This window comes from Hippocampus comes, unplaced genomic scaffold (assembly GCF_001891065.2).
Source record: "Hippocampus comes isolate QL1 unplaced genomic scaffold, H_comes_QL1_v1.1 scaffold9, whole genome shotgun sequence".
NCBI lineage: Eukaryota > Metazoa > Chordata > Actinopteri > Syngnathiformes > Syngnathidae > Hippocampus > Hippocampus comes.
The window spans coordinates 4,828,047-4,852,552 of record NW_017805275.1 but is presented as its reverse complement, the minus strand read 5'-3'; the positions used below and the strand labels follow the sequence as shown (position 1 = coordinate 4,852,552).

Here is a 24,506-nt window from a genome sequence, read left to right as displayed (position 1 = left end):
TATATATATATATATATAATGAATTAAATAAATTATGTTGTGGACCCTTAATGCTTACAACAATAAAGATGTGAATTACAGGCAGAATATTTCACAGTTTTACATTACTTTTAGACCTGAAGTATGTGTATTAAGTATTTTGATGGGGGATGGGTGAATGTCATTATCTTTGCCTTACTGTATTAATCGGTATATATATATATATATATATATATATAATGAATTAAATAAATTATGTTGTGGACCCTTAATGCTTACAACAATAAAGATGTGAATTACAGGCAGAATATTTCACAGTTTTACATTACTTTTAGACCTGAAGTATGTGTATTAAGTATTTTGATGGGGGATGGGTGAATGTCATTATCTTTGCCTTACTGTATTAATCGGTAAAAAAATGTGTAAAAAAAACTGCAACAACAAAAAAAGAAAACAAATTACCAGAAAAAAAAATCCAGCTAATTGTTGGCAATTCTAAAACCAGCCGATTATATCAACCGGCCAATTCATCTCAGGCCCTAGAAAGAATTATTTATATACACACACACACACACACACACACACACACACACACACACAGTATAAGTCTGTCTTCAATTGACAGTGTGCCAATTCTGTGGTTGTCATACCATGAGACGAGCATGGCTGATGTTCCACGTCAGTGTGGTCATCAATCTTTTCTGTGGGTCCACAACAGAGTCCTCCACGATGTACGCGCAGCTAGCCATGTGCTTTGGAAGATAGCGCTCCATCCAACGCGGAGCACGGCTTGTTTTGGTCAAAAGACGTCTGGAAATGAGGCAGTTGCCTGGAGTCACCTCTCGGAAAATGATGTCTTCAGTCAGAACATGGTTACTGAAAGACAAACAAAAACAACTACATTGATCAGACTATTTGGATTAATCATTCAAGATAACCAGTGACTGGCTGGCAACCAGTGCAGTGTGGTGTGGTCCAGGTGGACCATGGATGAATGGTACCAATGCACCTATACCTCTTTTGTCAGGCCGAGTAATAATACAAGTACCGGTACTTACATTAGAGTACACACCCATACAGAGTACAGATTCTTGATAATTCTATTACACAAATACTGAAAAAAAAACCACACTAAACTAAATCATTTCTTGACCATGACAGAAGTTTCACTCACATATAACGTTTGACATTTCATGAATTCATTCAAACTGGGGTGTGTAGACTTTATATAACTACTGTATGGTTTCCAAGCTACCAACATGTTGCAAAGGGTTCACTACCTCACATACAACTTCACATGAGAAAAGACAGTGCTGGCAACAGACATGCACTAGTCCTGCCATGAATTTTGACCGAATTGTGGAATATCTGAAATGTAATTTATTGTGGATCACATATTATGTTCATGTCATATGTTAAAAATATATATTTAATTGTATTTCAGTGGAAGTTTAATGGGGGACTGTTCAAAGCTTGTCTTGTATCAGGAGGATTGAAGAAATTCCTTACAAAGAAATAAACCAGAAGGCTGAAGTTGTGTTGTCATTTGCTTTACGTTTCACTTTCAGCATATTTTACGGAAACTGAGTTAGGTCAACAAACATGATGGCTGGAGAGGAGTCTTTACTTTGACCTCACCTGTAAGGGTTTGGATATCGTTGCCAGAAAGCAACGCAAACTTGGTCCCAAGAACTTTTCAGCAAACCTGCACAGCAGAAATACTTGACCATTGTTCCCTCCAGTTGGTATGGAAAAAAAACTGTGGAGATGAAACGGAAGTTGGGTTGAAAAAAATTAAAGAGGAACCAATGGCCGATTTGAGAGTAATTAAATGGCTGTGCGACACTTTGTCCACTCGCCTTACAGCCAATACATTATAGTTTCGTTTCCCACACGAGAACTTTCATCGAATTAATAAGATAAGCGATTGGGATAATGGATGGATGGATGGAAATTATGTTTAACATCATGGCTGTCATGTGTCACGTCCGCACTCTTCTACTAACATAGTTAGCACGCGCTAGCATAGCAAAATTATGAATGAACGACTCGAGAACTCAGCGCGATCTCATACCCATGATCGATAATGATTTCAGAGGAGAAAATAGTCACCTGTACGGCAAAACTCTTCATAAGACGAGTATTTTCATGTTTTTTTAACTCTGGGTTGCAATTACCCATGTGACAAAGACTGCACTGTCAAACGCCACACGGAAACCATAGAAGGTCACGACGTGACGTCATATCCGCTCACTGTGAACCTGCGATATCTACCTTCGACCACTTGAGGGTAGAAAAAGACTGCGGTGGTATTTTGTAAGAACCCAACGTGCATCCACTTCACCTATTCAAGAACAAGAAAGTACGCTTTCAAGCATACCAGGCCAGCAAAATATGAATTAATTTTATGTATTTATTTTTGATTTGACTGATTAGGTTTGGGTTGTTTTTTTATATTAACTGTAACATTTTGGGATTCTACTCTATGTATGACTGAAAGGCATTTGTGGAAAAAAATAAATAAAAATGATTCACAGTACTTACATATAGCCTGCCCACGATCACTCACGTTGTCAGTAGCCATTTCCCCTGCAATTGGTTAATTGATGTCAGTAAAAACAATTAACATATACATTGAACTTTTCTTTTCAATAATTGGATTAAATAACGGGTTAATTTATTACATCTGAATGAATTATATAGGAATTACGCTACATTTGTTATCAAATAAACATTATAACGTTTTTTAAATTTTTTTAAAACAAACAGTTTGACATATTTAACATATTTCAACTTTTTGTTTTCCGCCTATGCATGACCTGGTCCATCTGTCTATCTCTAAAAGCAAAGGTTTACCCACAAAGGAGGGTTGTCAACTTTATTGAGATGGCCATCCATCCATTTTCCACTGTATATGGATCTTCATCACTCAGGGGCATATTCTCCCTAACTCAGAAAAGGATCGCAGGTGTGCACTTTTTTGGCTGGTCCTTCCATCCACTTAAGCGTGTCACTGGCTTATGCACCTTCATGGAATGTATTCATCTTGGGGAGAGTGACACTGAAATGAGGGTGTTTCCTGTTAAAGTGTGGCTAAGAGCGCATATTCCCCCAAAAATTTAAGCATCTTTTACTTTTTCACCCCAGTGGCAGTATTAAGTTGAAAAGGTGAAACATCACTTTGTACATATTGTTTCAGGCTGGGTGACAGACAGCGCAGCTGCTGACTCATGCTGGGGCCTTGAAGTTTGTCTGGAAACAGCTACTGCAGTCATCGTCATGGTGGTGATGGTAAACTAGGTTTGAATCACTTGTTTTTATTTGATCTATGCAATCCCGTTAAGTGACAAGCCCGGTGTGTGGCATAAAGATGCGTTTATTCATAAGCATAGTATTCTGATTACATTACCTTTCTTAGATTTATTCAATAACGAACGTAAAAACACTTGCACCTGCAAAGAAGCTTGGTAAATGAGAGGCACGCATGTCACTGCCGATGATTATCTTAACTTCGGTATCTGCTATGCAGCTTAATTTCACATTTACATGGTGATATTTTTCCAAGTGGATCTCTCTGGAATTCATGAAAACTCCACGATCTGGAAATTAGGGCCACCTTCAGTCTTCCTCAACTCACAGTTCCTTTGTGGTTGCGCACAAGTTTCCAGGTTACATGTGGTTGTGTCAGAAGTTTGGACTGGAGAATTGGCGAAACTTGAAAGTGTGCAAACTCTCCCGTTTAAAAAAAAAAAAAAAAAGACTTCAACGCAAATGAGAGAATACAGCCCTAAGTCAGCTTCAGGCTCCAGCTCCCTACTGCCCTGAACAGGATAAGAGGGAAAGTCAAGTCAAATATGCTATTTACAATATGTTCTAGGGCGGCCCGGTGGTCGAATGGTTAGCGCGTCAACTTCAGTGTGCAGAGGTCGTGGAGGTTGCATGTTCTCCCCGTACCTGCGTGGGTTTTCTCCGGGTACTCCGGTTTCCTCCCACATTCCAAAAACATGCGTGGCAGGCTGATTGAACATTCTAAATTTTCCCTAGGTGTGAGTGTGAGCACGGATGGTTGTTCGTCTCTGTGTGCCCTGCGATTGGCTGGCGACCGGTTCAGGGTGTCCCCCGCCTACGACCCGAAGACGGCTGGGATACGGCTCCAGCATCCCCCGCGACCCTTGTGAGGATAAAGGAGATCGGTAAATGGATGGATGGATAGACAATATGTTCTATGAGCCCCCACTAGTCTTCACACAGTATTCTGATTAATATTACATTTGTAGAATGTGAATGAAGCAGCAAAATCGACTGGTTTTATCCATTTCATGTGAATGAAGCAGCAAAATCGACTGGTTTTATCCATTTCAGAGCGGCCATTGCTGTCGACTGAAAATCACAGGCTGTGTCCAAATTCACAAGCTGCCTCCTGCGCAGACCGCATTTTCAACCACGATGTCACTTCCGGCGCAGCTCGACCACATGTAGTTTCCAAGCTGGGTCCTTCGACACCTTCAAAGGCTCCTCCTCATGTAGGCTCTGTGGACTGCATAAACCGTGGTAATTTGGATACCATATGCGGTGGAGTTGCTAAGTGACGTCATGCGGCCGAAAATGTGGCCTTCGGAGGACCCAGTCTGTGAATACCGACACAGCCATAGTTGCTCAGATTTCAGGTAATGACCAATAACGCCTTACCTGTTTTTTGAGTTTGGTTATCTGACATTAGCAAATTTAGCTGCGATTGGTCTTTACCAGAACCCTGAGCAACTGCGATGTAATTTTCAATCGCCATCAAATGGCCACCACCGAAAATGGATAAAAAACGGGTGGATTTTTCTGCTTAATTCATATTCCACAAATGCCATATTAATCCAAATATGGCGTTTAGACTCGTGGGGCCACAAAGAACATATTTTGAAAAAAAAATTGACTTGACTTCACCTTTAAAGGATGACTGAATAGTAATTGGTCAACATTTTCTCCAAATTATCGAATGGTGTGATATTAGTGTGAATCATTGTCACCCTTGACCATAATGAGGTCAAGCGTAATAAAAAACGGATGGACTGAAAGTCTAATAATCATAATTGGTATGTTTTTACACCAAATTCACAATTACTTCACAATTAGTTATTATAAACCTCATGAAGGATTGTTTTCAGTGGACTGCAAGAGACAAATGTTATGTAACAGTAGAAAAAACACACACACAAAGCAGCATTATGGTGCATTGGACATTGTGAATGTAAATCCTACTAAAATGGCTACTTGGTTTCTCTCTTTTAATTATAATCACCTTCATGTGTTTTCCACAAGGGAACAGATCTCTAATTAATTCTGCACATAGACAGTATTTCTCAAAGCATTGGAACAAACATCAAATGCAAGGCACAAGGCATGCCCACCCCTCCCCCCCAGATGATATAAGTCAAAGACTCCAGCTTCTATATGTGAGTCTCTGACATAAAGGAATATGTAGGCTAAGCCATAAAATCGGTCCTGTGGGTGTATAGCTATCCCTACTCTGGCTACAAGCATTTTCTTTGCAGGAAAATAAAAACACTTATACAAGCCACAATAGTTCTGTTTGTTTTTCCGAATGCTTTATTTGCTGTTAAATCCTCAGCTGCATTGTTCAGAAAGCCATCCAGAAGTTTATGGAAGGAGTTTTTTAGCTCAACAAACAGTCCCCTTTTCTGGCTGTCAGTTTAGATGATTACCAACACACTTCTTGAGAACCTTGACACAGCTGTGAGCAGAGGTTTCTGTTTGACATGGTGTCACATTTTCCGAGTGCCAGTTTAGCTGGGTCGAAGGTGTGTTGTTGATAAAACACAACCAGCAAAGCGCATGCAGTTCTGCAGCTGATAGTCTGGGCGATAAAAAGAGACAGCAAGCGATTCTTAATTTAAATCCTTTTTAGGGGCCCTTTCGAACATTCTCCTCGTCACCTCATCGCACTTCATTCACATGATCTCGTTTCTCATGTTCCGTTAAAAGGAATCCTGCTGTTGCATCTGATCTGAAGCGCTCTCAGGTCAACATAATTAACTTCCTGTGGAGGCAGAGAAGCAGCAGCAGTTTTAGTGGATGCCTTAGATTCAAATGTTACTCAATTTGCAGTAAAAGCTACCACAATAAAGTCAGCAAATTAAAGAAACGAGTGTTTGAAAAAATAAAATTAGCCTTGTAATCACAAGAAAGCAGCTTCTTCCAACAGGAAGTAGGGACAAATTACTTGACCAATGCAGCTGACTTCATAATTAAGTGGACATTGCTTACCAACAAGTCATTTGCATTAATAAGGAACACATTGGGCAGATTACAGAAATAATGAACACACTAGTGAGCATCATTTGAAAGCAGTGGGTTCACTATGAACATTGACAAATGAAATAATTGCTTTACATAAAGCAAGACGCAAACTCAAGGCCAGATCAATGAGGCCAAAAGGTTCCATTTGTACCAGGGATGGGCATAACAACCTATTCATCGATGAATTGATCTCAAGGAATTATGACAATTGTGTGGAATCGATTACAGTGGTCAAAACGTTTGCTTTTTTTAATCAGAGATGCAAGTAAACTTTTCGAGATGATTTTACTTTTATGATTTTGCGCCTTTTCAGAATCTGCCATTGTTTATTCTCTCTGTCAAATCAGGTTTTCATCTGAACAATCGAATAACAATAACATAATATTGTATAGTAATATTTTTAGTTATATTTATGAATTAAGGGTTTAGCTCCGCAGGTGGAGTTTTTTTTTTTTTACAGAAAGTTCACAGCCATAAATTACAACGCATGGTGCAAAGCATTTAAGGCCAAGCTTAAATGCAATAAACCTGATGTGCAAGAGCAAAAGTAAACATCTTGAAATCAGTGTCCAAAATATTTTTAGGCATACATAAAGTCTTCTCTAATTAATATTTAATGTTGGCCATTGTTATTGAATAATTGCATCTTGATGGAAAATGGAGTGCACTGCTTGGCTGCAACCAGCAGAGGCGCTGTTGATTCAGTCTAAACTAGTTTGGAGACTAATGAAGAACGCGTGAGCCAGGGGCGGACTTACCGTTAGGCAAGGGCAGGCAATTACCCGGGATCCCGAGATTTCCAAGGTCCCCCTAAATATCTCATAAAAGCGGATTTTAAAAGCTTTCTTTGATTTAAAGCCGTTACTATTGGATTAGGTTTAACTCACATGCTTAGAAACACATCAAAATGCCTAATCTATCATCGTGTCAAGTGCCCACCCTCGCTTTGCATACAATAGAATTCCATCATCTCACAGCATGTGCTGACTTGATACAGGACAACAAACTGGTTGGCCTGTTGTGAGGCAAATGAAACGGAGTTACTGTCCCAGAGGAGCGGAGAGGACGTGAGAGGAAAACAGTTTTCATCAGAACTACCGAATGTGTGAAACCGGCAATAGCAAGAGCTAGACTCTCTTGTCAGTAGTTGTAGCACTATTGTCAGGGTCAGCTGAGGCGGATGCGGTATAGAGACGAAGTTGAGAGTGACACGAGTGATGAGTTTCACCAAGATGTGAGTATTAAAGCGGTCAAAATGGTGAACTACTTTATATTAAATGTTGATTGAGATGATTGACGTGTTAGATAATTCTTGAGAAAGATTTTAAGGACTTTGTATAACTCAGAAAATAGACACTTTTTACACTTTTTAGTTATGATAAACAATGTTTGTTTTGTCATATACTGATATGGAGGGCCTTGTGATTAGTTGTGTCTCGTGCCCCCAAATGGGTAAATACGCCCCGGCATGCGTTATGATTTTGCTCAGTTCAACATTGACATGGAAACATTCACAGAGAGAGATTCTCCAGTCCGTACTTTGTACCACAAGTGCCGCAGAACAGCAACATGTTGAGATGCCTCCTGGCATCTCATACGGCAGTCGGCGGGTGTCCGCCGTTACGGCCGTTGACCGTCAGCCGCCTCATAGAGCGAGTCCTGAAGGAGCCCTCGGGGTGGAAAGAATCCGGCTTATCCTCACAGCGGAAGACCATTAAGAATCCATTTCGGTAGTTTTTATTCATCCAGCCGTAGAGGAGCGGGTTGGCAAAGGTTGAACACATAGCCACAATATGGAACACGGTGTATATCAGTTTATACTCCTTGAACATGAGCACCAGGTCCAGATCGCTCGCCAGCTGAAATATGTGGAAGGGCAGCCAGCAGATGGCAAACACCACCACCACCAGCGCCAACATCTTGGTGGTCTTTTTACGGCGCGTGATGGCATCATTGCGAGTAGACGGGCTGATGTGATTCTTCAGCTTGACCCAGATGCAAATATAAGCGTAACTGATGATCGCTAGGGGGATAATGTACTGGAGGAGAAGCATGGAAAGGCTGTAGATGACGCCGTCCCTGCTGGTCCCATGCGGCCACTTCTCGGAGCAAACGGCGAAGTGCAGATTAATGGAGGGGATCTCTTCATATCGGTACTCTCTGAAGATGGCCAAGGGTGCCGCCAGGACCGCCGCGATAGTCCAAGTGAAAGCCATGATGAGGAAGCTGGAGTGCCACGTGAGGCGCTGGCCCAGGTAGAAGACGATGCAGCGGTAGCGCTCCAGAGCGATGACAGTCAGGGTCAGGATGGACACGTGCACGCTCAGGGCCTGGGCGAAGGGCACCATGTGGCACAGCACCGCGCCGAACTTCCACTCGTCTAGCAGGGTGTAGACCAGCGTGAAGGGTAGGCACAAAGTGTCCACCAGCAAGTCTGCCAGCGCCAAGTTGGCTATGAAGAAGTTAGTGACTGTTCGCATATTCCTGTAGCGGATGATCATGTAGATGACAAGCGCGTTCCCGAGAAGCCCCAGCAGGATGATGAGGGAATAAGCCGTGATGAGTGTGATCTGCACCCCGAGGTGCTTGGTAACGTCTGTGTGGAAACCATGATGGTTTAAATCCATGCTTCCGTTGGGCAGAATCCACACGCCGATTTCATCAGGCTCCCATTCTTCTGTGCTGTTCGACGTGTCTGAGGGGCGCATTTCTCCTCCGGGTTGTGCAAACACCTCAGAGGGAATCTGGCCCTCCTTGCTTATGTCAAAGACAGAAAACAGCAAAGGAAGTCACTGCGAGAATATTTCTTTTTCCCTTACCAATTACCGTCCTTTTTACTGCACCGAAACATACAGCATGACACATTTCTTCACATTGAGCACACAATACAAATCATCAGGGCGTATATCCTGAACAAAGAATGACAATATTTAGTCCTGAATCCTCGGTGGCCTTCCTCATTCAAACTCTCCAAACTGAAAGTGAACTCAGTCCTATTTATTTCAATATGGGTCACCTAACCATCTCCCATGCTATTTGTTTCCAAGTTGCTGTTTGTCTCATGATGCAAAATACTGTCACATGAAGCAATCTGAAGCCGCAGAAACATTCAAGAAATTAAGGTGGATATTTTCTTGCAGCTCACCCCCATTTTTGCATCACCACTTAATCCATAATATTTCATGCTTTCTATCTATCTATTTATATTTATATGTGTGTATATACAGTATATATAGATAGATAGATAGATAGATAGATAGATAGATAGATAGATAGATAGATAGATAGATAGATAGATAGATAGATACTGTTTTACACAGTAAATGCTGCTCTTCATGCCTCTTGCATTTAATTCCACCTGTCTCCACTCCAAATGAAACATGCTCATCACTGGGACATGACCAGATAGACATTAGCTATTTTTGTATGCGCAGAATGGCCAAATAATGATGATGACACTCATCTCAATGCACCATTAGACCTGCAGATACACTATTTTCCCCTCACTAAATAAACCTTTAGGGGATTAAAACACCATTTACTATTCTCAAAATGAACACCGCATGAGGTACAATGTACAATCTCATCGGTTTAGCTGTATGAAGCCACTTTGAATATCTGGTTTGTTTCAGAGAACGAGACAGCATGCAGCTTTGTTGACACTTTGATAAGGCTGCATACGCAAGGTAAACTGTATCGCGATTTCCATTTGGGTTAACGCTTGCATGCGTGTCTCAAATTGTGAGGCTATATTGTTTAAATTAAAACTCATAATGCAGGGGTAAGCTATCGTAAATAGGTGGAAAATGGAACATATATTAACTTGAGCAGTCTGCGTGTGTCCTTTAATGTGTTTATATCAAATCGAGCAAGCTGCAGGCGACGTGACTTTATAGTAAACACTGACAACGTGTGAAAACATCCCCCTCGCATCAGCCTTGATGTCCAAACAGTGTGCCGATCTGTCCAACACACCTGCTGCAGCGAAATCCCCGAACAAAACAATCGGTTTTATTGCAATTTTATGAAAAATGACAGATGTCAGACATATATTAATCCTATATCATGCGTTATTTCTTTCCATCCACGTGAATAATAGATGTTCAAAAACTATCCACTTACGCGTGTACGACAGGTGCAAATCCACAAATAAAACAACCCATGATTGACCCCTTCTTAATTTCGGCTTCTTTTTTGACACCTTCCACAAATAATTTGTCGCCGACACAAGTACTGCCGAACAGTTCCTACACCAGCTTCAAAAAGGATAGATTCGAGCCACTTGCCGTCATTCAAAAGTTTAAAAGCATACGAGTACCTTTCGCTTTCTATCGCCTCTCCAAAAGCGTGTCTTCACAGGACAGCGGGAAGAAACCAGCGGGCATATGCCAAGCTCCTCCCAAGCTGTGAGCGCCTGGTGCGCATCTTGGTGGCTCAGTGCTGCGGGACCGCGACATCAAGTATCAGGCTGGTGGGAACTTAAACGAGAGAGAGGTCGTCATCGTCCGGTACGTGCGATCGAATGAGAAGCAAGTCCCAACCGTGCAGCATAATTAAGTACGATGCAGGTCCTCATCATCAAAGGGGCGAATCCAGGACGAGAACGTTTGGGGTGTGGACCTTAATCGCAATATACAGTACAACTTGAATATAAATACAACGAGAGCGGACTTTATTATAATACACTTGTTGGGATGGGCAGATTAAAATGCTGAAGGCTGCCACAATTTTTCTTCAGGGCTACTGGGGAGGGAGAGGGGTGGGGCACCTCGGACCGCGCACATCCTGACGAGGTGTATCACATAAATGACATTTTAAATACGGACAAAATACGTGCTGTTAATATATTTAAAATGTCATCATAAATCTTTCATTGCATGTATAAAAGATTCACTATTCTAATTTAACAACAAAGGGTTACAACCAAACAACCATATAAGGACATATTGTGATTATTTTTTTCCAGTTCAAAGGCCTCTCAACATTCAAGGATGGCATAAAGCTGCCCAACAAGAAACCAACATTCAGAACAAGAACTCATTTTGCACATTGTTTTAACAAAAATCAAATCACTTAAAATGTGAATGTTATTGAGGTGCACTGTAAAATATTATAGCTGCATTTAGGTCACTTGCTAGTTGTCTTGAACCTAAAGAGTTCTAACTTTTTGGGATATTGAACTTGCCTGTTCTAGTTTTTGAAACTTGCAGTAATTCATTGTCTTGACTATTTGAATTATTTGTAAATTGTGTCCACGTTAACTTGGCTTTGTAAATCAACTATAGAAAAAAAGAGTAGAAGGACAACAGTGGGACCGGGAGTTTGGTGAGAAAAATAGGGCATTATTTTAATACAGAAATGTACACCCCTGATGTTGGTATGAATGAAACATCGTAGCGTTTGCAAGAAGGTGATGGGCCCTTCCACAGGTGCACGTTTGACAAGGCGGCGCTTTTTCCAGCATCTTTTGTTATTCATACCGGTCAACTCATACGGTTTAGCCATAGTTCATACGGATTTTGTGGTGAATCTTACGTATATGGCCATATCGCACAAATCATACGGATTCTGAAAATTTCCGTTTTTTTTTTTTTTCCCCTAACAGGTAGTTCCGTTTGCTTTTGCCCAGAATGGTGCTCGTCTACTCGAATGCTTTCATTTCCGGTAACGTTCCAGTAAATCACGTGGTTCATAGTTGAAAACAGCAGAGTATTCATTACATACTTCGGTAGTGTACAAGCAAGTTCTAATCTACAAGGTGAAAAAAGTAACGCAGGAATACAACTCTGAACACAGTAATGCCACTAAGTAGAATGATGATTAGACATTCCCCTGCCATTGTAATATGGAGATCTACAATAAATATCATTAAAAATTTCGTGGGTTTTTTTCTGCCGTTATTTTGACATATAAAATGCTTTGGTATGTTATAAGGATTTTTTGCTCTTTATAAGGATTTTTTTGGTAGTTTATATGGGTTGGCGCTCCGAAAGGTTGACAGATATGGTTATTCAAGGTGCTCTAGTCCAGGTGGCAACTATGCCAAATGCAAAAGTGTCAACGATTTTTTTGGGGGTATTTTTCATTTCTTCATAATCATAACTGACTGCTTACAGTTCAGAGGTGCAGGGTTCAATTCCTGCTCCTGCCTTCCTGTGTGGAGTTTGCATGTACTCCCAGTGTCTGTGTGGGTTTTTTCAGGGTACGTCTGTGTGGGTTTTCTCCGGGTACTCCGGTGTCCTCCGACATTCCAAAAACATGTGTGGCAGGTTAGTGCAACACTCTACAAATATTTTTAACAAAGATTTATTCTTTAACACTTGTAAGTTCCTTGGTGTGCACATCTCTGAAGACCTGACCTAGAGCCGAAATACCACCTCACTGGCCAAAGAAGCCCACCAGTGCCTGTTCTTCCTCCGCAAACTGAGGAGAGCAAGAGCCCCGCTCCCCATGACGCAGACTTTCTATAGAGGCACCATTGAGAGCATCTTGACCAGCTGTATCATCGTGTGGTACGCCGCTTGCACCGTGTCCTGCAGAAAGAGTCTGCAGCGCATTGTGAGAGCGGCTGAGAAGATCATTGGTGTCTCTCTTCCTCCACTCGCGGACACTTACAACTCTCGTCTGACCCACCAAGCCAGCCAGATCGCAGGTGACCCCACCCACCCGTCTCACAGCCTCTTCGATGTGCTGCTGTCGGGGAGGAGGCTGCAATGTCTCTCTGCTAAATCCACCAGACTCAAGAACATTTTATTCCACCAGGCGGTCAGGAGACTAAACTCCCTCCATGTTCTGCCCGCACCCACCGCCCCTGCCTCCTGCCACAATCGGTGTCCCTCCCCCAGCATCTGACATCCAATTATTGCACTTAAAACAAGTACAGTGAAACTCCTCTACAACGAAATCATGTTTGCAGCAAGAAATTTTTCACAACAGGGGGTTTTTCACTGTAGCAAATTTGATCTCAGATGTAAGCACACACACACCCACACACACAAACGTATGTGTACACGCACACACAAACGTTTGTGTACTCTATTTTTATTCCAATAGTACATAAGTATGAGCACACACTTATTTGACACTTCATATTGTCAGTGTAGAAAGAAAAAAAGGGAAAGAAATTGCGAAATTTACGATCAGCATTCACTTTCACTTACATCAATTTCTTGGAAAATGTATTTTATTTTGCTTGCTCCGTCTTTCATTTTGATCACTTTTACCCTCTCTTCCAGCATCAGAGCTCTTCTTGTCTTAGCTGCTTGACATCAAAAGGTCCGTTTTGTAGCCATTTTAGCAATGCAACGTCCATCCTCGTCTGAATCTAACAATAACAAATACTTCCTGGCATGCAATGAACTTTTAAGCCAGCCACGGGGCGCTTCGTAGTCCTCGATGGCCATAGTTAGCTCTCGAAGGCTAAAAACCTTACGCTAATTGGAGCGCTAATGAGAGAGAAGCGCTCCAGTTAGCGTAAGGTTTTTAGTCTTCGAGAGCTAACTATGGCCATCGAGGACTACGAAGCGTCCCGTGGGTGTTTTTAGCATGATAAAAAGTAAAGTAAATGTCCGTCGAGCCATAAGCAATTTACTCTGAGCAGCTAATCGGATGCTACGGATCTAGCTTCAGTATCTACACACATAGACAGTGAGGTCTATGTGGCCTCTTGGCCAATCGGAGGCCAGGATGATGCTCGGTAAGCCAATAGCAGAGCAGCTATGAGTATGTTGAGCCCAGGAAACTCGCAGCTGTGACCGAAATAAACATCGTTCACTATGTAAACCAGTGTGGTGGTTGCTGTTGCCTTTTTTCGAACGAAGCAGTAGAGGTCGCTGTTGGATAAGACTTCGTTGTAGTGAATGTCTTCGCGAGGCTGGAGCAGACAAAATGATTTCGTATAACGCAACAGGGGGTTTTTCGTCGTATGGGGGGCAGGAGAATGGGAATTGTGTTAATGCATGAAGATTTTTTCACATAAGGGGGTATTTTCGCCCATGCAGGTTTCGTTCTAGAGGAGTTTCACTGTAACTACGAATTACAATAATCACAAGTGCCCTTGGTTGTCTGTTGTTGCTACTGTATTTGTTTATTTATTTTTATTTAACATATTTTTTTATTTATGTCTTATGGAATTTTAACGTAAATTTTAGCTGTGTGTGTTCAATGCACGACATGTTTGCACTGTGGTTGAGAGAGGAAAGTAATTTAATCTGTGCTGTATGTTCCACACAGAGCATATTTGACAATAAAAGCTGACTTGTTTTGACTTGACTTGACTTAACAATTATGAAACCCTTCATAGCCTGAACTTGAGCATCTAGACCTGGCCTATTGTATTGTATTCATATAAAGTTCTGTCAATTAAACATAGCCTGTCTGGGGACACTTTAGCTGGAAGAGGACAATACTTAATCAATTCATATTTTTGGTCTACTATTTTTGTCTAGCATATATGTATTTTTTGTGTAATATTTTCAGAATTATATTTCTTGTGTTTTCATACTTAAATATTTCCAATATTTGTGTATATTTTTCTTTTGCTCTGCTTTATATTGTATTTTTGTACTTAACCTAACAAACTTATATTTTCCCCCTAGATCTTTATTGTCATAATTAAAGCATTTCTGCTTTGGCTCTCATTTGTGTGTTAAACCCTGTCAAACGGTTGGAAATTCTGCAATAAAATAAATGTCATTTAAAGTATTGAAATGTGTTTATTGTTGAATTTCTTTCCAGATTCAGCCTAAAAGTAGTGCAATTACAACAAATTATTATTCATATCAACTTGTACAAGTAGCAGTCAGCTAGCAAGAAGCATTCACATGAATACAAGTTAATTAATGTCAACTAAACATGTTCAGCTGTATTCTTTGACCCCTGCATATTTGCAGTATGGCACTTGCGGATTAGCATATGGCTGATTTTTTTTTCTCCCCCCGCCCAATATTTTTTCATATTTTGGGTTTTTCCGATTTCATTTTTTCCCGCGAGTTTCATTTTCTGCATGTCTCTCAATTCTTGGGCAGGAAACTGTGTATTTAATGTTTATCAGCATTTTTTGAGCTTGTTTTTCGGGGGGTTGTAAATAAGACTATATATTTCTAAATAAATACATAATAAAATACAATAATTAATGAATAAATAGGGTGGCACGATAGTCGACTGGTTAGCACGTTGACCTCAAAGTTCAGAGGTCATGGTTTCAATTCCAGGCCCCGACCTTCCTGTGTGGAGTTTACATGTTCTCCCTGTGCCTGCATGGGTTTTCTCCTGGTACTCTGGTTTTCTTCCACATTCCAAAAACATGTACCGTAGGTTCATTGATCACTCTAAATTGTCCCTGGGTGTGATTGTGAGTGCGAATGGTTGTTGGTCTACATGTGCCCTGCGATTGGCTGGCAACCGCTTCAGGGTGTCCCCCGCCTACTACCTGAAGACAGCTGGGATAGGCTCCAGCACGCCGCGACCCTCGAGAGGATAAAGCAATTTGGATAATGGATCAATAAAGATTTCTTTAAGTTTTGTTTGGTTTTTTTTTTCTGGGAAAATCATTCAAGAGGCCCTGGCCTACAATATAAATCTTTCATCCACTATAAATCTAAGGCGCTGTAGTCGTTCTTCTCATTGATACAATAATACTAATTGGTATTCGTTTTTATTAATACAGTTACATTCATGGATTTTTATTGAATACGAATCTGTTTTTCATCTTATTCCAGAAAAGTCACAAACTCATAAATGAGTTACCGCCTTTTCCTTGTGTGACTAAAGGCGACCACAGCTGGGGGTTCTCAACGACTGACTTTAAACCCTGCAGTGAACTAGCCATTTTGTTGTGTTTTATTTATTTATTTAAATCAGAAAGTTTGGATTGCAAATGAACTTTTTGCTGTGTGTTTCAAATTCAAAAGTACATCACTGACTTTAATAACATTTCTTTCAAATTATGTGATGACTCGTAATTTTTCCATCAACAAAAGAGACACATTTGTGGCCTAAAGAACTGGTTCTTTTGATTAATGCTTCTCTCCCACTAAAAAAAAAGTGTTGAAAATGTTCACACCATCAAGTACTGACATGAGATCTACATCATCAAGCGCAAGCCAGGTCCATAAAGGATGAGGCAAGTCCTCCAAACATCAAGTGTGTGATTGATACTCGTCATTAAGCATGAGACCATTTCATCAAATATGAGGCAAGTCCTGATTATCATATACGAGAACGGTCCATTAAGTATGTGACAAGTCCATCATGAATAAAGCAGGTCCACACGAGCAATTACTGACATGAGGTCAACAACTTAAAGAATGAGGCAAGTCAATTCAGCAAGTAGATTATACATTTATTTAAAACCACTTGATGAAATAAAATTGAGTCACTTCAACACACCCACAGTGTAGTGAGCTAGTGTGCGAACTGACTCGCTGACTGTGCTCCGAGCATTTGGATTCACACACAACGGAGACATTTTAGTATTACTAACTTACTTCTACCACATTAGCAAGCCCGCAAGTTAGTGAGCTCGCTACCAAATGAGCGGATTGACGACGGGCGTGTCCAATAACTTCGCTTGGTTTTGTGTCGTGTGTGGTTTTCACATAACAGACACTTCAGGGAAAGCTAACTGTTGACCAAACACAGCGGCACATGAAATTCAGCCTGTGGCTCACTCTGACGCACATGTGAGCACATGCTGTAAGAACGTGTTTGAGTGACAGGTAAGATGAGCTTGCATGTTTTCATTGCATTCAGCAGACACACACCTGCACCGTCAACTGGGAAGGCGACTGTGTTTTTCATGATTTTGGAGCCTTATTTTATATACTTGGTGATTTATTTATCCATTCAAATTTGGCAGGCTTGAAAACAACACTCTTCTCTGTGGTTTGCCAAATTTATAAGATATTTTTATTTTCACTTCAGAGTGATTTTTACGACTGTCTTTACGCCTGATACATCAAGACTAAGGCAGGCCCACATAATCAAGTATGAGACAGGTCCCGAAATTACCCGCATGAGCTATACAAGCATCAAGTATCAGGCCGGTCCAAACCATAGACTAAAAAAAACAATCAAGTACGCGACCACTTTGAATCATCAAGTATGCGGCTGATTCACACCATCAAGTGCTGGCATGAGGTCAACAACAGCAACAATGAGACAGATCCATCAGTCACAAGACAGGTCTATGCAGTACAGTATTAGACTGGTCCTCCTAATCAAGGAGGAGGCAGGCCCTCAAAATCAATTTTCCACACCGTTAAACACTGTCATGAAGATGTACTGTGGAAAGCCTTACCCGAGCTCAAGTGGAACAGCACTCTTTGCTAGCGCCCCTTTCGCTGAATCTTTCTTTGCATGCCTGCATACGTGTGATCTGGTTCAATGTTTGGTGTGTAACGCAAAGTATAAATCAGCACGTGGGTTGAATTTCCCCTTGAGGGACTATTATGACTGTAAAAAATTAAAAATCTAAATTAAACATTACATTACGATGCAGCATCAAATATTAGGCAGGCCCGAAGCATGTACAGCATGAGAGGGCAATCATATGAAAAAAACATTTTTCGTATAAGGGAGGTCAATCATTTTTGTGACAGGTCCTCGTGATCAAATATGAAACAGTTTGATCACATTCAAGCCAAGTCCTCAGCCGCAAGTACGACACAAGTTGATCGTGAATAAGAGAGCGCCATCAAGTATGAGGCAGGTCCATCAAACTTGAGGCAGGTTCGCACCATCGAATGTTGACATGAGGTCAAAAACAGCAATAATGAGGCAGATCAATCAGACTTAAGATGACTCAGTGGCTATGTGATGAAATACAGGCAGGCCCTTATTATGAAGCATCAAACATGAAAGGGGGATTTTGCGGTTGAAAAAAAATCACTTTGGGCATATTTGTTAAAACTGTCAAATGATGTGTGAAAAAAATCAGCACAATGTGGCTCCATCTTGTAACCTCTCACTTTCATAGGGTCTCCAATGTGATGCCCGCGGGCGCAGATAGCCCCCCAAAACCATATGATTAGCCCGCGAGCCTCTTCTAAAAACAGCTTACTAGTGATGGGACATTGTGATTTTCGAGGACTGTTGTAGATTTGAAACTTGGAAAATGTTAACACTGGCAGAGATTTCTAGAAATAGTGTTGCATGTTGATATTGATCAATTTCGTAATTATTGTGCGAAATCATTCTCGTGATCAGTGTCTCTACATACATATACATCGTCGTGATCCATCGAGCATGAGGCTACTGGAACTCACAGCATAAAGTACTTGCACGAGTTTCTTAGCATTAAGTATTAGCGCAGGCCGACGCTCTCCATCATCCCAGCAGCCAGCACTCAGTGAGTTGTGCAGTGTTGGCACATTTGTGATGAGTTTTCCATCTCATCTGCTCATCATTGTATAGGAAATAAAAGCAACGCCAGATCAGTTTAAAAGTCGTTTATCTGATCTTTAAATTTAACTCCATTAAGGACAGCTACTTCCGTGTGAGTCAAGCAAAACAGTGAACTTTGGAACGGCTGTAAAAATAAATCTATAACACTTTACAACAGGTGCCCGGTCTTCATTTTAGTCACATGGACTCCAGACGTTTAATCTGATGATAGGTTCATTTATTCGAGCTAAGGCCTGATCCTCATCTGTTATACATGATGAGTCAATTATTGAGGCTTTTGTAAGTCATTCACAAGGGCTTTTGGAACACTGAAAGTTTAGTATGCCGGTCATGCTTTCAACCCTAACCCTGACACATTTCTCTTAATGGTTACTAAGAGTGGAAATGTGGGCCCAAAGCTTTTACAAACCTTTCTGCATCTGCCTTATCTGGAGAGTAAACAATTTGTCACCAGCGAGAGTGTTACACATCATTTGTTCTCTTCACCTCCAGCTCCGAAGGAACATTCAATCCAAGTAATTTTTTTTCAAACTTTTAAGCAGCTCACATTTCATGCACCATATAACATTATTCTGATGCCAAGTGGGCCTTTGTAATTGCATTCACTACCAGGAAATATCGCTTGTTCTATGAAGTGAAAATTGCTTTATGAGTAGCCTGGCAGAGAAATAGACGAACATACATAGACAACTGTGTCAAGTTTTAGTTATCGATCCTGGAGCTCAGGGAGAGAAACTTCTGCCAATTTCATCCTACACTTCAACAACACGTCGACCTCACAGTGCAGAGGTGCAGGATTCTATTCCGACTCCGACCTCCCCATGTGGAGTGTGCATATTCTCCCTGTGTCTGCGTGGGTTTTCCCCCGGGTACTCCGGTTTCCTCCCAGATTCCAAAAACCTGCATGGCAGGTTAACAGGACACTCGAAATTAGTGGTTCTTAAGCTGGGTTCGATCGAACCCCAGGGGTTCGGTGAGTCGGTCTCAGGGGTTCGACGGAGCCTCTGCCATGGAGGTTAAGACACACCCGACTCAACATGTCAATTAGTTACGACATGCCCGCTTGGCCATCACTGGCTGCAGATGATCACGTTACATCCCTTGTCCAATCAGTGCTGCGGGAAATTTAGTTCGTTCAGTAGTCACTATGTGACTGTCGTGGTAGTATGTCGTACAATAAAAAAAATAAAAATAAAAAACAACAAAAAAAAAACGTATACTTATCTCTTGAAATGTTATTTACTTTTTTCTGTTTTTAATAAATGTGTTTTTTTAATATCTTGAATTTGTTAAAAATACATATATTTATTTTTCACTTATGAAGGGTTCAGTGAATGTGCATATTAACCGGTTGGGTTCGGTACCTCGAAAAAGGTTAAGAACCACTGCTCTAAATTGTCCCTAGGTGTGAGCGCGGATGGTTGTTCGACTATGTGTGCCCTGCGATTGGTTGATGACCGGTTCAGGGTGTCCCCCGCCTGCTGCCCAAAGACAGCTGGTATAGGCTCCAGCACCCGTCGCGACTCTTGTGAGGGCCAATCGCACGGCCCACAAAGACAACAAAACAACCATTCGCTCACACTCACACCTCGGGACATTTTAGAGTGTTCCATTGACCTGCCCCGCATGTTTTGGAATGTGGGAGGAAACCGGAGATCCCGGAGAAAACCCATGCAGGGACGGGGAGGACATGCGAACTCCACACAGGAAGGCCAGAGACTGCAATTGAACTCCGGACCTCTGCACTGTGAGGCGGACGAGCTAACCAGTCGTCCACCGTGCCGCCCTATTTATCCCTTAATTATTTTATTTTATTCTTTAGTTATTTATGTTAAACATATACATTTTCCAATCAATGAAAAAAAGATAATAGAAAATCCACCATAATCAATTCATTTAATGGAAAAATGCTCTACACGGCAGGTCTTTAAAATGATCTGTCATTGTTTTTTGGAAATTTTACCTCTCAAAAGTGCGAGTGGTGTCCACATTTGGTAACGATATTGGTGACTACTCAAGAGATGAGTACTCACATTGGTATGCGTCTGGAAAAAAAACGTAGTATCGAACATTCCTACCTTTCACCCAACATGAGGAAACAAGGACAAGCTTGTCTGAATTGTTTTGTAATGCAACATTCTCCTTTGAGTCCAAGTAGCTTGTTATTGGCCCATTTATTATGCATTTCAATTTGACTCTGAACTCAGTAATCAGGTCATACACAAAATGTTAGTTGGGATGTCTCACAGGAAACACAGCTCCCTCCAGGAACACATTTGATTTGCTTTTAAAATGAAAGTGCACAGTGCCATAGGCTAACCGAAACTTTTTGGAAAGTAATTGTACTGGTAATTCCTTCCGGGCATCGTTTGACGAACCCTTTTCCCCTGTATAAATACATGTGATGACATGTACAGATTCCAACTTGGAATGAAGCAATAGACTGGCTAATGACTGTACAAAAATCTGGCCAATGAAGGCAAAGAGTTTCCAGAGTCAAACCATGAAGCAAAGGGGGTTTTAAGTGGGAGCGTAGGCTGGGGAACAATGGAAGGACGCAGGCGGACTGATGCAATGACATCTCGTTTTAGAACTTCAGGGATAATTTGCTTTTGGCTCCCTAAAAAAATGACTATTCTGCAAAAAAAGAGAGGGCACTTCATTTTAATCCATCCCGAACCGTCTGAGTAGGAGCCACTGACTCTTTAAGCTGTGTCACTGTTTGTGTTTGAAAAGACGCACACATTCAAAGGCCATCTCAGTAAGTCTCATACCGACTGAAAATACTTCAACATAAATACATGAACTGCTATTTTTAGTTTCAGCATCAGGCAGACGCATGCAAAATAACGCCTTGGCCTGATTGTTTCAAACTTTTGGTCGTATTTTTTAGCCGATGGTCACCAACACTGATGTGTTTTTCTGTTCTGATTCATGAGACGCAACTTTAACCTTTTAAGGTTGAAATGTGAGTGAAAGAAAATGTTATTTGGTCGGAAATAATAACACATTTTGTGCCAGAGTGCAATTTAGCAGCAACAGAGAGCAGGGTGATGTTGGAAAGACTGTTTTTCTGGGGTTGGAAGGTCGTTTTGACATTTACACAGCCGAGGCTGTTGTATTTGTACCTTAAATGGATGACAAAATAAAATGAAACCCATGAGCAAACATTCTCAGCATGCGTATAAGGAAGGGAAGTCATTCAATCTCATTGACTTGGTTTTATGAGTCCCAAGACGTGTAGATTGTTAACTTATGATAAATCAGAGAAGGAGGTGCCATCGATGGAAGTTTGACATAAATAAAGAGAGACTTTGACCGGCTTGAGGTCCGTTCCCCCCACTAAAAAGATCTCATGAGAATTTGATAGCAGAATGCCAGCTTCATCCGGGACAGTTGTTTCTGATCTCTTGCCTTTCTCACCCAGAGTGATCATTCCCGGTGATCTTTGTGTTGTCTAAGCGGTATTCGATGACACAGAAATGATTGGCTGGCTTTGTATTGATTGGCTCTCCACCTCAATTTATACTTTCGATCATAAGCGCCGCCACAACTGACCGCTGTATGCATGCTGAGTCAATTTGCAAACATAGCCGGCAGATCCCCTGGCTGCAAAATGGGATCTACGTCCCTGCGACAATCGTTGTGATCTCTATCAGTCCTCTGAATTATGGTCGGCGGGTTTTGAAAGAGTGCTGGTGCAGAACAATCCACTCCACAAAGGTCATTTTTAGTCTTCTTTTGCCGCCTCACACTTTGTACCACTGGTGGTATAAATCTTTGTAAAGCCAAAGTGAGTGCACGGATGCTGCCGCGTATGTACTCAGCATCTAATCGCGGTTTCTGTCTTTCCAGGGCTGGTGAGACTGATGTGAGTGCACAACGGTAATCTTCTGTGGACGTCTTCTCAGCACACCGCCACAAAACGAAGTGCATACACAGCTTTGCTAGTTCTTCCTGTCTTTGTTTCTGTTTGACGTGCGTGGATAATGACTGAGCGAATGGAAATGTCGAAATGGCATTCAGGCTTCTTATGGAACTGTCATTGGAGGGAAAACTTGACCTCGTTCCAGCCTCGACTTCCAAGACAGATGAGAGCCATTAGTTCTTCAGTCATTACAAAGAATTGATTAAAGGGACTGACTGTGTGTGAAGTTTTCTAATTGGATGCTGGGTAAACAATTGCATGGGATGCTTTGATTCCATCCCCCACTGTTTTTCCTTTCATTCTAAGGCCGGGCGGGTAAGGAGTAAATGTCCTATCTCCTTCGTCTTTCAGACTGTATCAGTCATCACGTTTATTTTTTTCAATTTATTTTCTCAACACATTGGCCAAGACCTTTGTTCACTGGTTGAGAACAAAATGGTCAATGGAAAAGCTGGATTCCGAATCATACTCAAAATCAAATGTCATCCAACCTCTGTGAATCGTCCGAAGCCAACTCAAAACGGGATGCAGTTGTGTGTATGATTTCTATGCGCACGTGAATGTTTTAATGAGACGAATGTTGTCCTGAGCGATCTCCTTCGGAACCTGGAGGAATCAGGTCCTCTGTCAGTCCAGCAGAATTTTCTCCGTAGCATCTCCTGTCCATCACATTTGCTCTGTGTGAAGCCGATCTCATCTGTAAATAGAACAGAGTGTCCGTGGTGCGTCTTGACTACAAATCTCCAAAAGGGCTGTGGAAGCGCCCCTATTGTCTCTCCTTCTTTCTCCATATCCTGGAGGTGTAACTGCATGGAGGTACACCGTGATAATAACGTGCCCCTCCTTCTTTATTATCTGCAGTGTGTGCCTGAAAGTCAGTAAAAATAGTTCCAATTTTGTCGTTATCATTAAATGTGTGTCTTAAAAAAAAAAAACACACCAGAATCTTCATTGTAATTTTCTATTAATTTTAGCTTCATTTTTTTTTTTTTTTTTTTTGTAAAGGCTAAATTACACAAATTAGGGTCAATACAGTCTCCAGGATGTTTGCATTGTTTTAGTTGCCCTCAACGGACTCCTATGAGAGGTGCTGGTTCCACACTGAATCACAATGACTCTCATGACTTGCATGTGCGCGCAGTGGCAAAATACAATTGCTTTCAAATTGTTGAAGAAATAGGGCCATTATCTTTAGAGGCAGGGGCATAGTCATCATTTCAGAAGTGGAAGGGGATATTTGGACTAGAGAAATTGCTCCTCTCGGTCGTGGCCTAGGCAACCTAATTAACCAAACTGTCAAACACTGGTTGAGGAAAAACACATTGACAATAAAACACAAGGAGTCAGATAATTAAATGTCCACTGGTAAGACGGAAACAAATTCAGAGCGAGACATCATGATTCAGTGAAACTTGGCTCTTGCCAGCAAGCTTCCTGCACACAAAATGGAAGTGAAAAAGTTCTGATCAATGTACCAAACATTATTTTTTTAAAAGACCAAATTCGTTTATAAAGGTCTCTCGAATGTGGATACAGTGATTTTCTTCGTTCTCGATGAAAGCAAACAAATGGTCTTTGTGTCTTAATTTGAGGCAAACCTAGATGTTCATAGAAGAGCATATTTATGTACTTTTTTTGGTTGGACTTCAAACCACAACTGGCAGACAGACTGCAGGTCCTCATTCAAGTGTTTTATTATACTTGTAAAGGATTCAACAGTAAATGGTTTTAAATTCAAAGCATAACATTGAAAAGTGCACAACTTCCAGACATTTGGTACATTCATTCATCTTCCGAACCGCTTTATCCTCACTAGGGTCGCGGAGGGTGCCGGAGCCGATCCCAGCTGTCTTCGGGCAGTAGGCAGGGGACACCCCGAATTGGT

At 41.3% G+C, this 24,506-nt stretch overlaps 2 protein-coding genes and 1 long non-coding RNA gene across 4 annotated transcripts in view; 1 reads left to right on the top strand and 2 right to left on the bottom strand.

Moving 5' to 3' along the window:
• prelid1a (PRELI domain containing 1a) overlaps positions 1 to 2,219 on the bottom strand; it is a 6,557-nt gene extending 4,338 nt beyond the window's left edge. The window contains exons 1-3 of the mRNA XM_019869921.1: positions 2,092 to 2,219; positions 1,618 to 1,738; positions 630 to 855 (exon numbers count right to left, since the gene is read on the bottom strand). Coding sequence (XP_019725480.1) covers positions 630 to 855; positions 1,618 to 1,709 — 318 coding nt within the window. The 5' untranslated portion in view covers positions 1,710 to 1,738; positions 2,092 to 2,219. The remainder of the gene's footprint in view (positions 1 to 629; positions 856 to 1,617; positions 1,739 to 2,091) is intronic.
• Positions 2,220 to 5,238: 3,019 nt separating this feature from the next.
• npy7r (neuropeptide Y receptor Y7) lies at positions 5,239 to 11,759 on the bottom strand. 2 transcript variants are annotated; one of them, XM_019870095.1, is made up of 2 exons: positions 10,411 to 11,759; positions 5,239 to 9,045 (listed from the first exon to the last, which is right to left on the bottom strand). In XM_019870095.1, exons 1-2 carry the CDS (start codon positions 10,449 to 10,451, stop codon positions 7,881 to 7,883), a joined length of 1,206 nt encoding a protein of 401 aa, XP_019725654.1. In that variant the 5' UTR covers positions 10,452 to 11,759; the 3' UTR covers positions 5,239 to 7,880. The 2 variants fall into 2 exon arrangements, with proteins under 2 accessions (XP_019725654.1, XP_019725655.1); XM_019870096.1 differs by having other exon boundaries at positions 10,607 to 11,759.
• Positions 11,760 to 18,895: 7,136 nt separating this feature from the next.
• Positions 18,896 to 23,544, top strand: LOC109515939 (uncharacterized). The gene is made up of 2 exons (XR_002168279.1): positions 18,896 to 19,208; positions 22,549 to 23,544. It is a non-coding gene; the product is annotated as an uncharacterized LOC109515939 (long non-coding RNA).
• The last annotated feature ends 962 nt before the right edge of the window (positions 23,545 to 24,506 follow it).

Excerpts from the sequence above, each read along its gene's own strand:
- npy7r (XM_019870095.1), bottom strand. The coding sequence starts at position 10,451 with ATGGGTTGTTTTATTTGTGGATTTGCACCTGTCGTACACGC. Across the intron at positions 9,046-10,410 it reads TTTGCACCTGTCGTACACGC|CAAGGAGGGCCAGATTCCCT; the intron begins GTAAGTGGATAG and ends CTTTGACATAAG.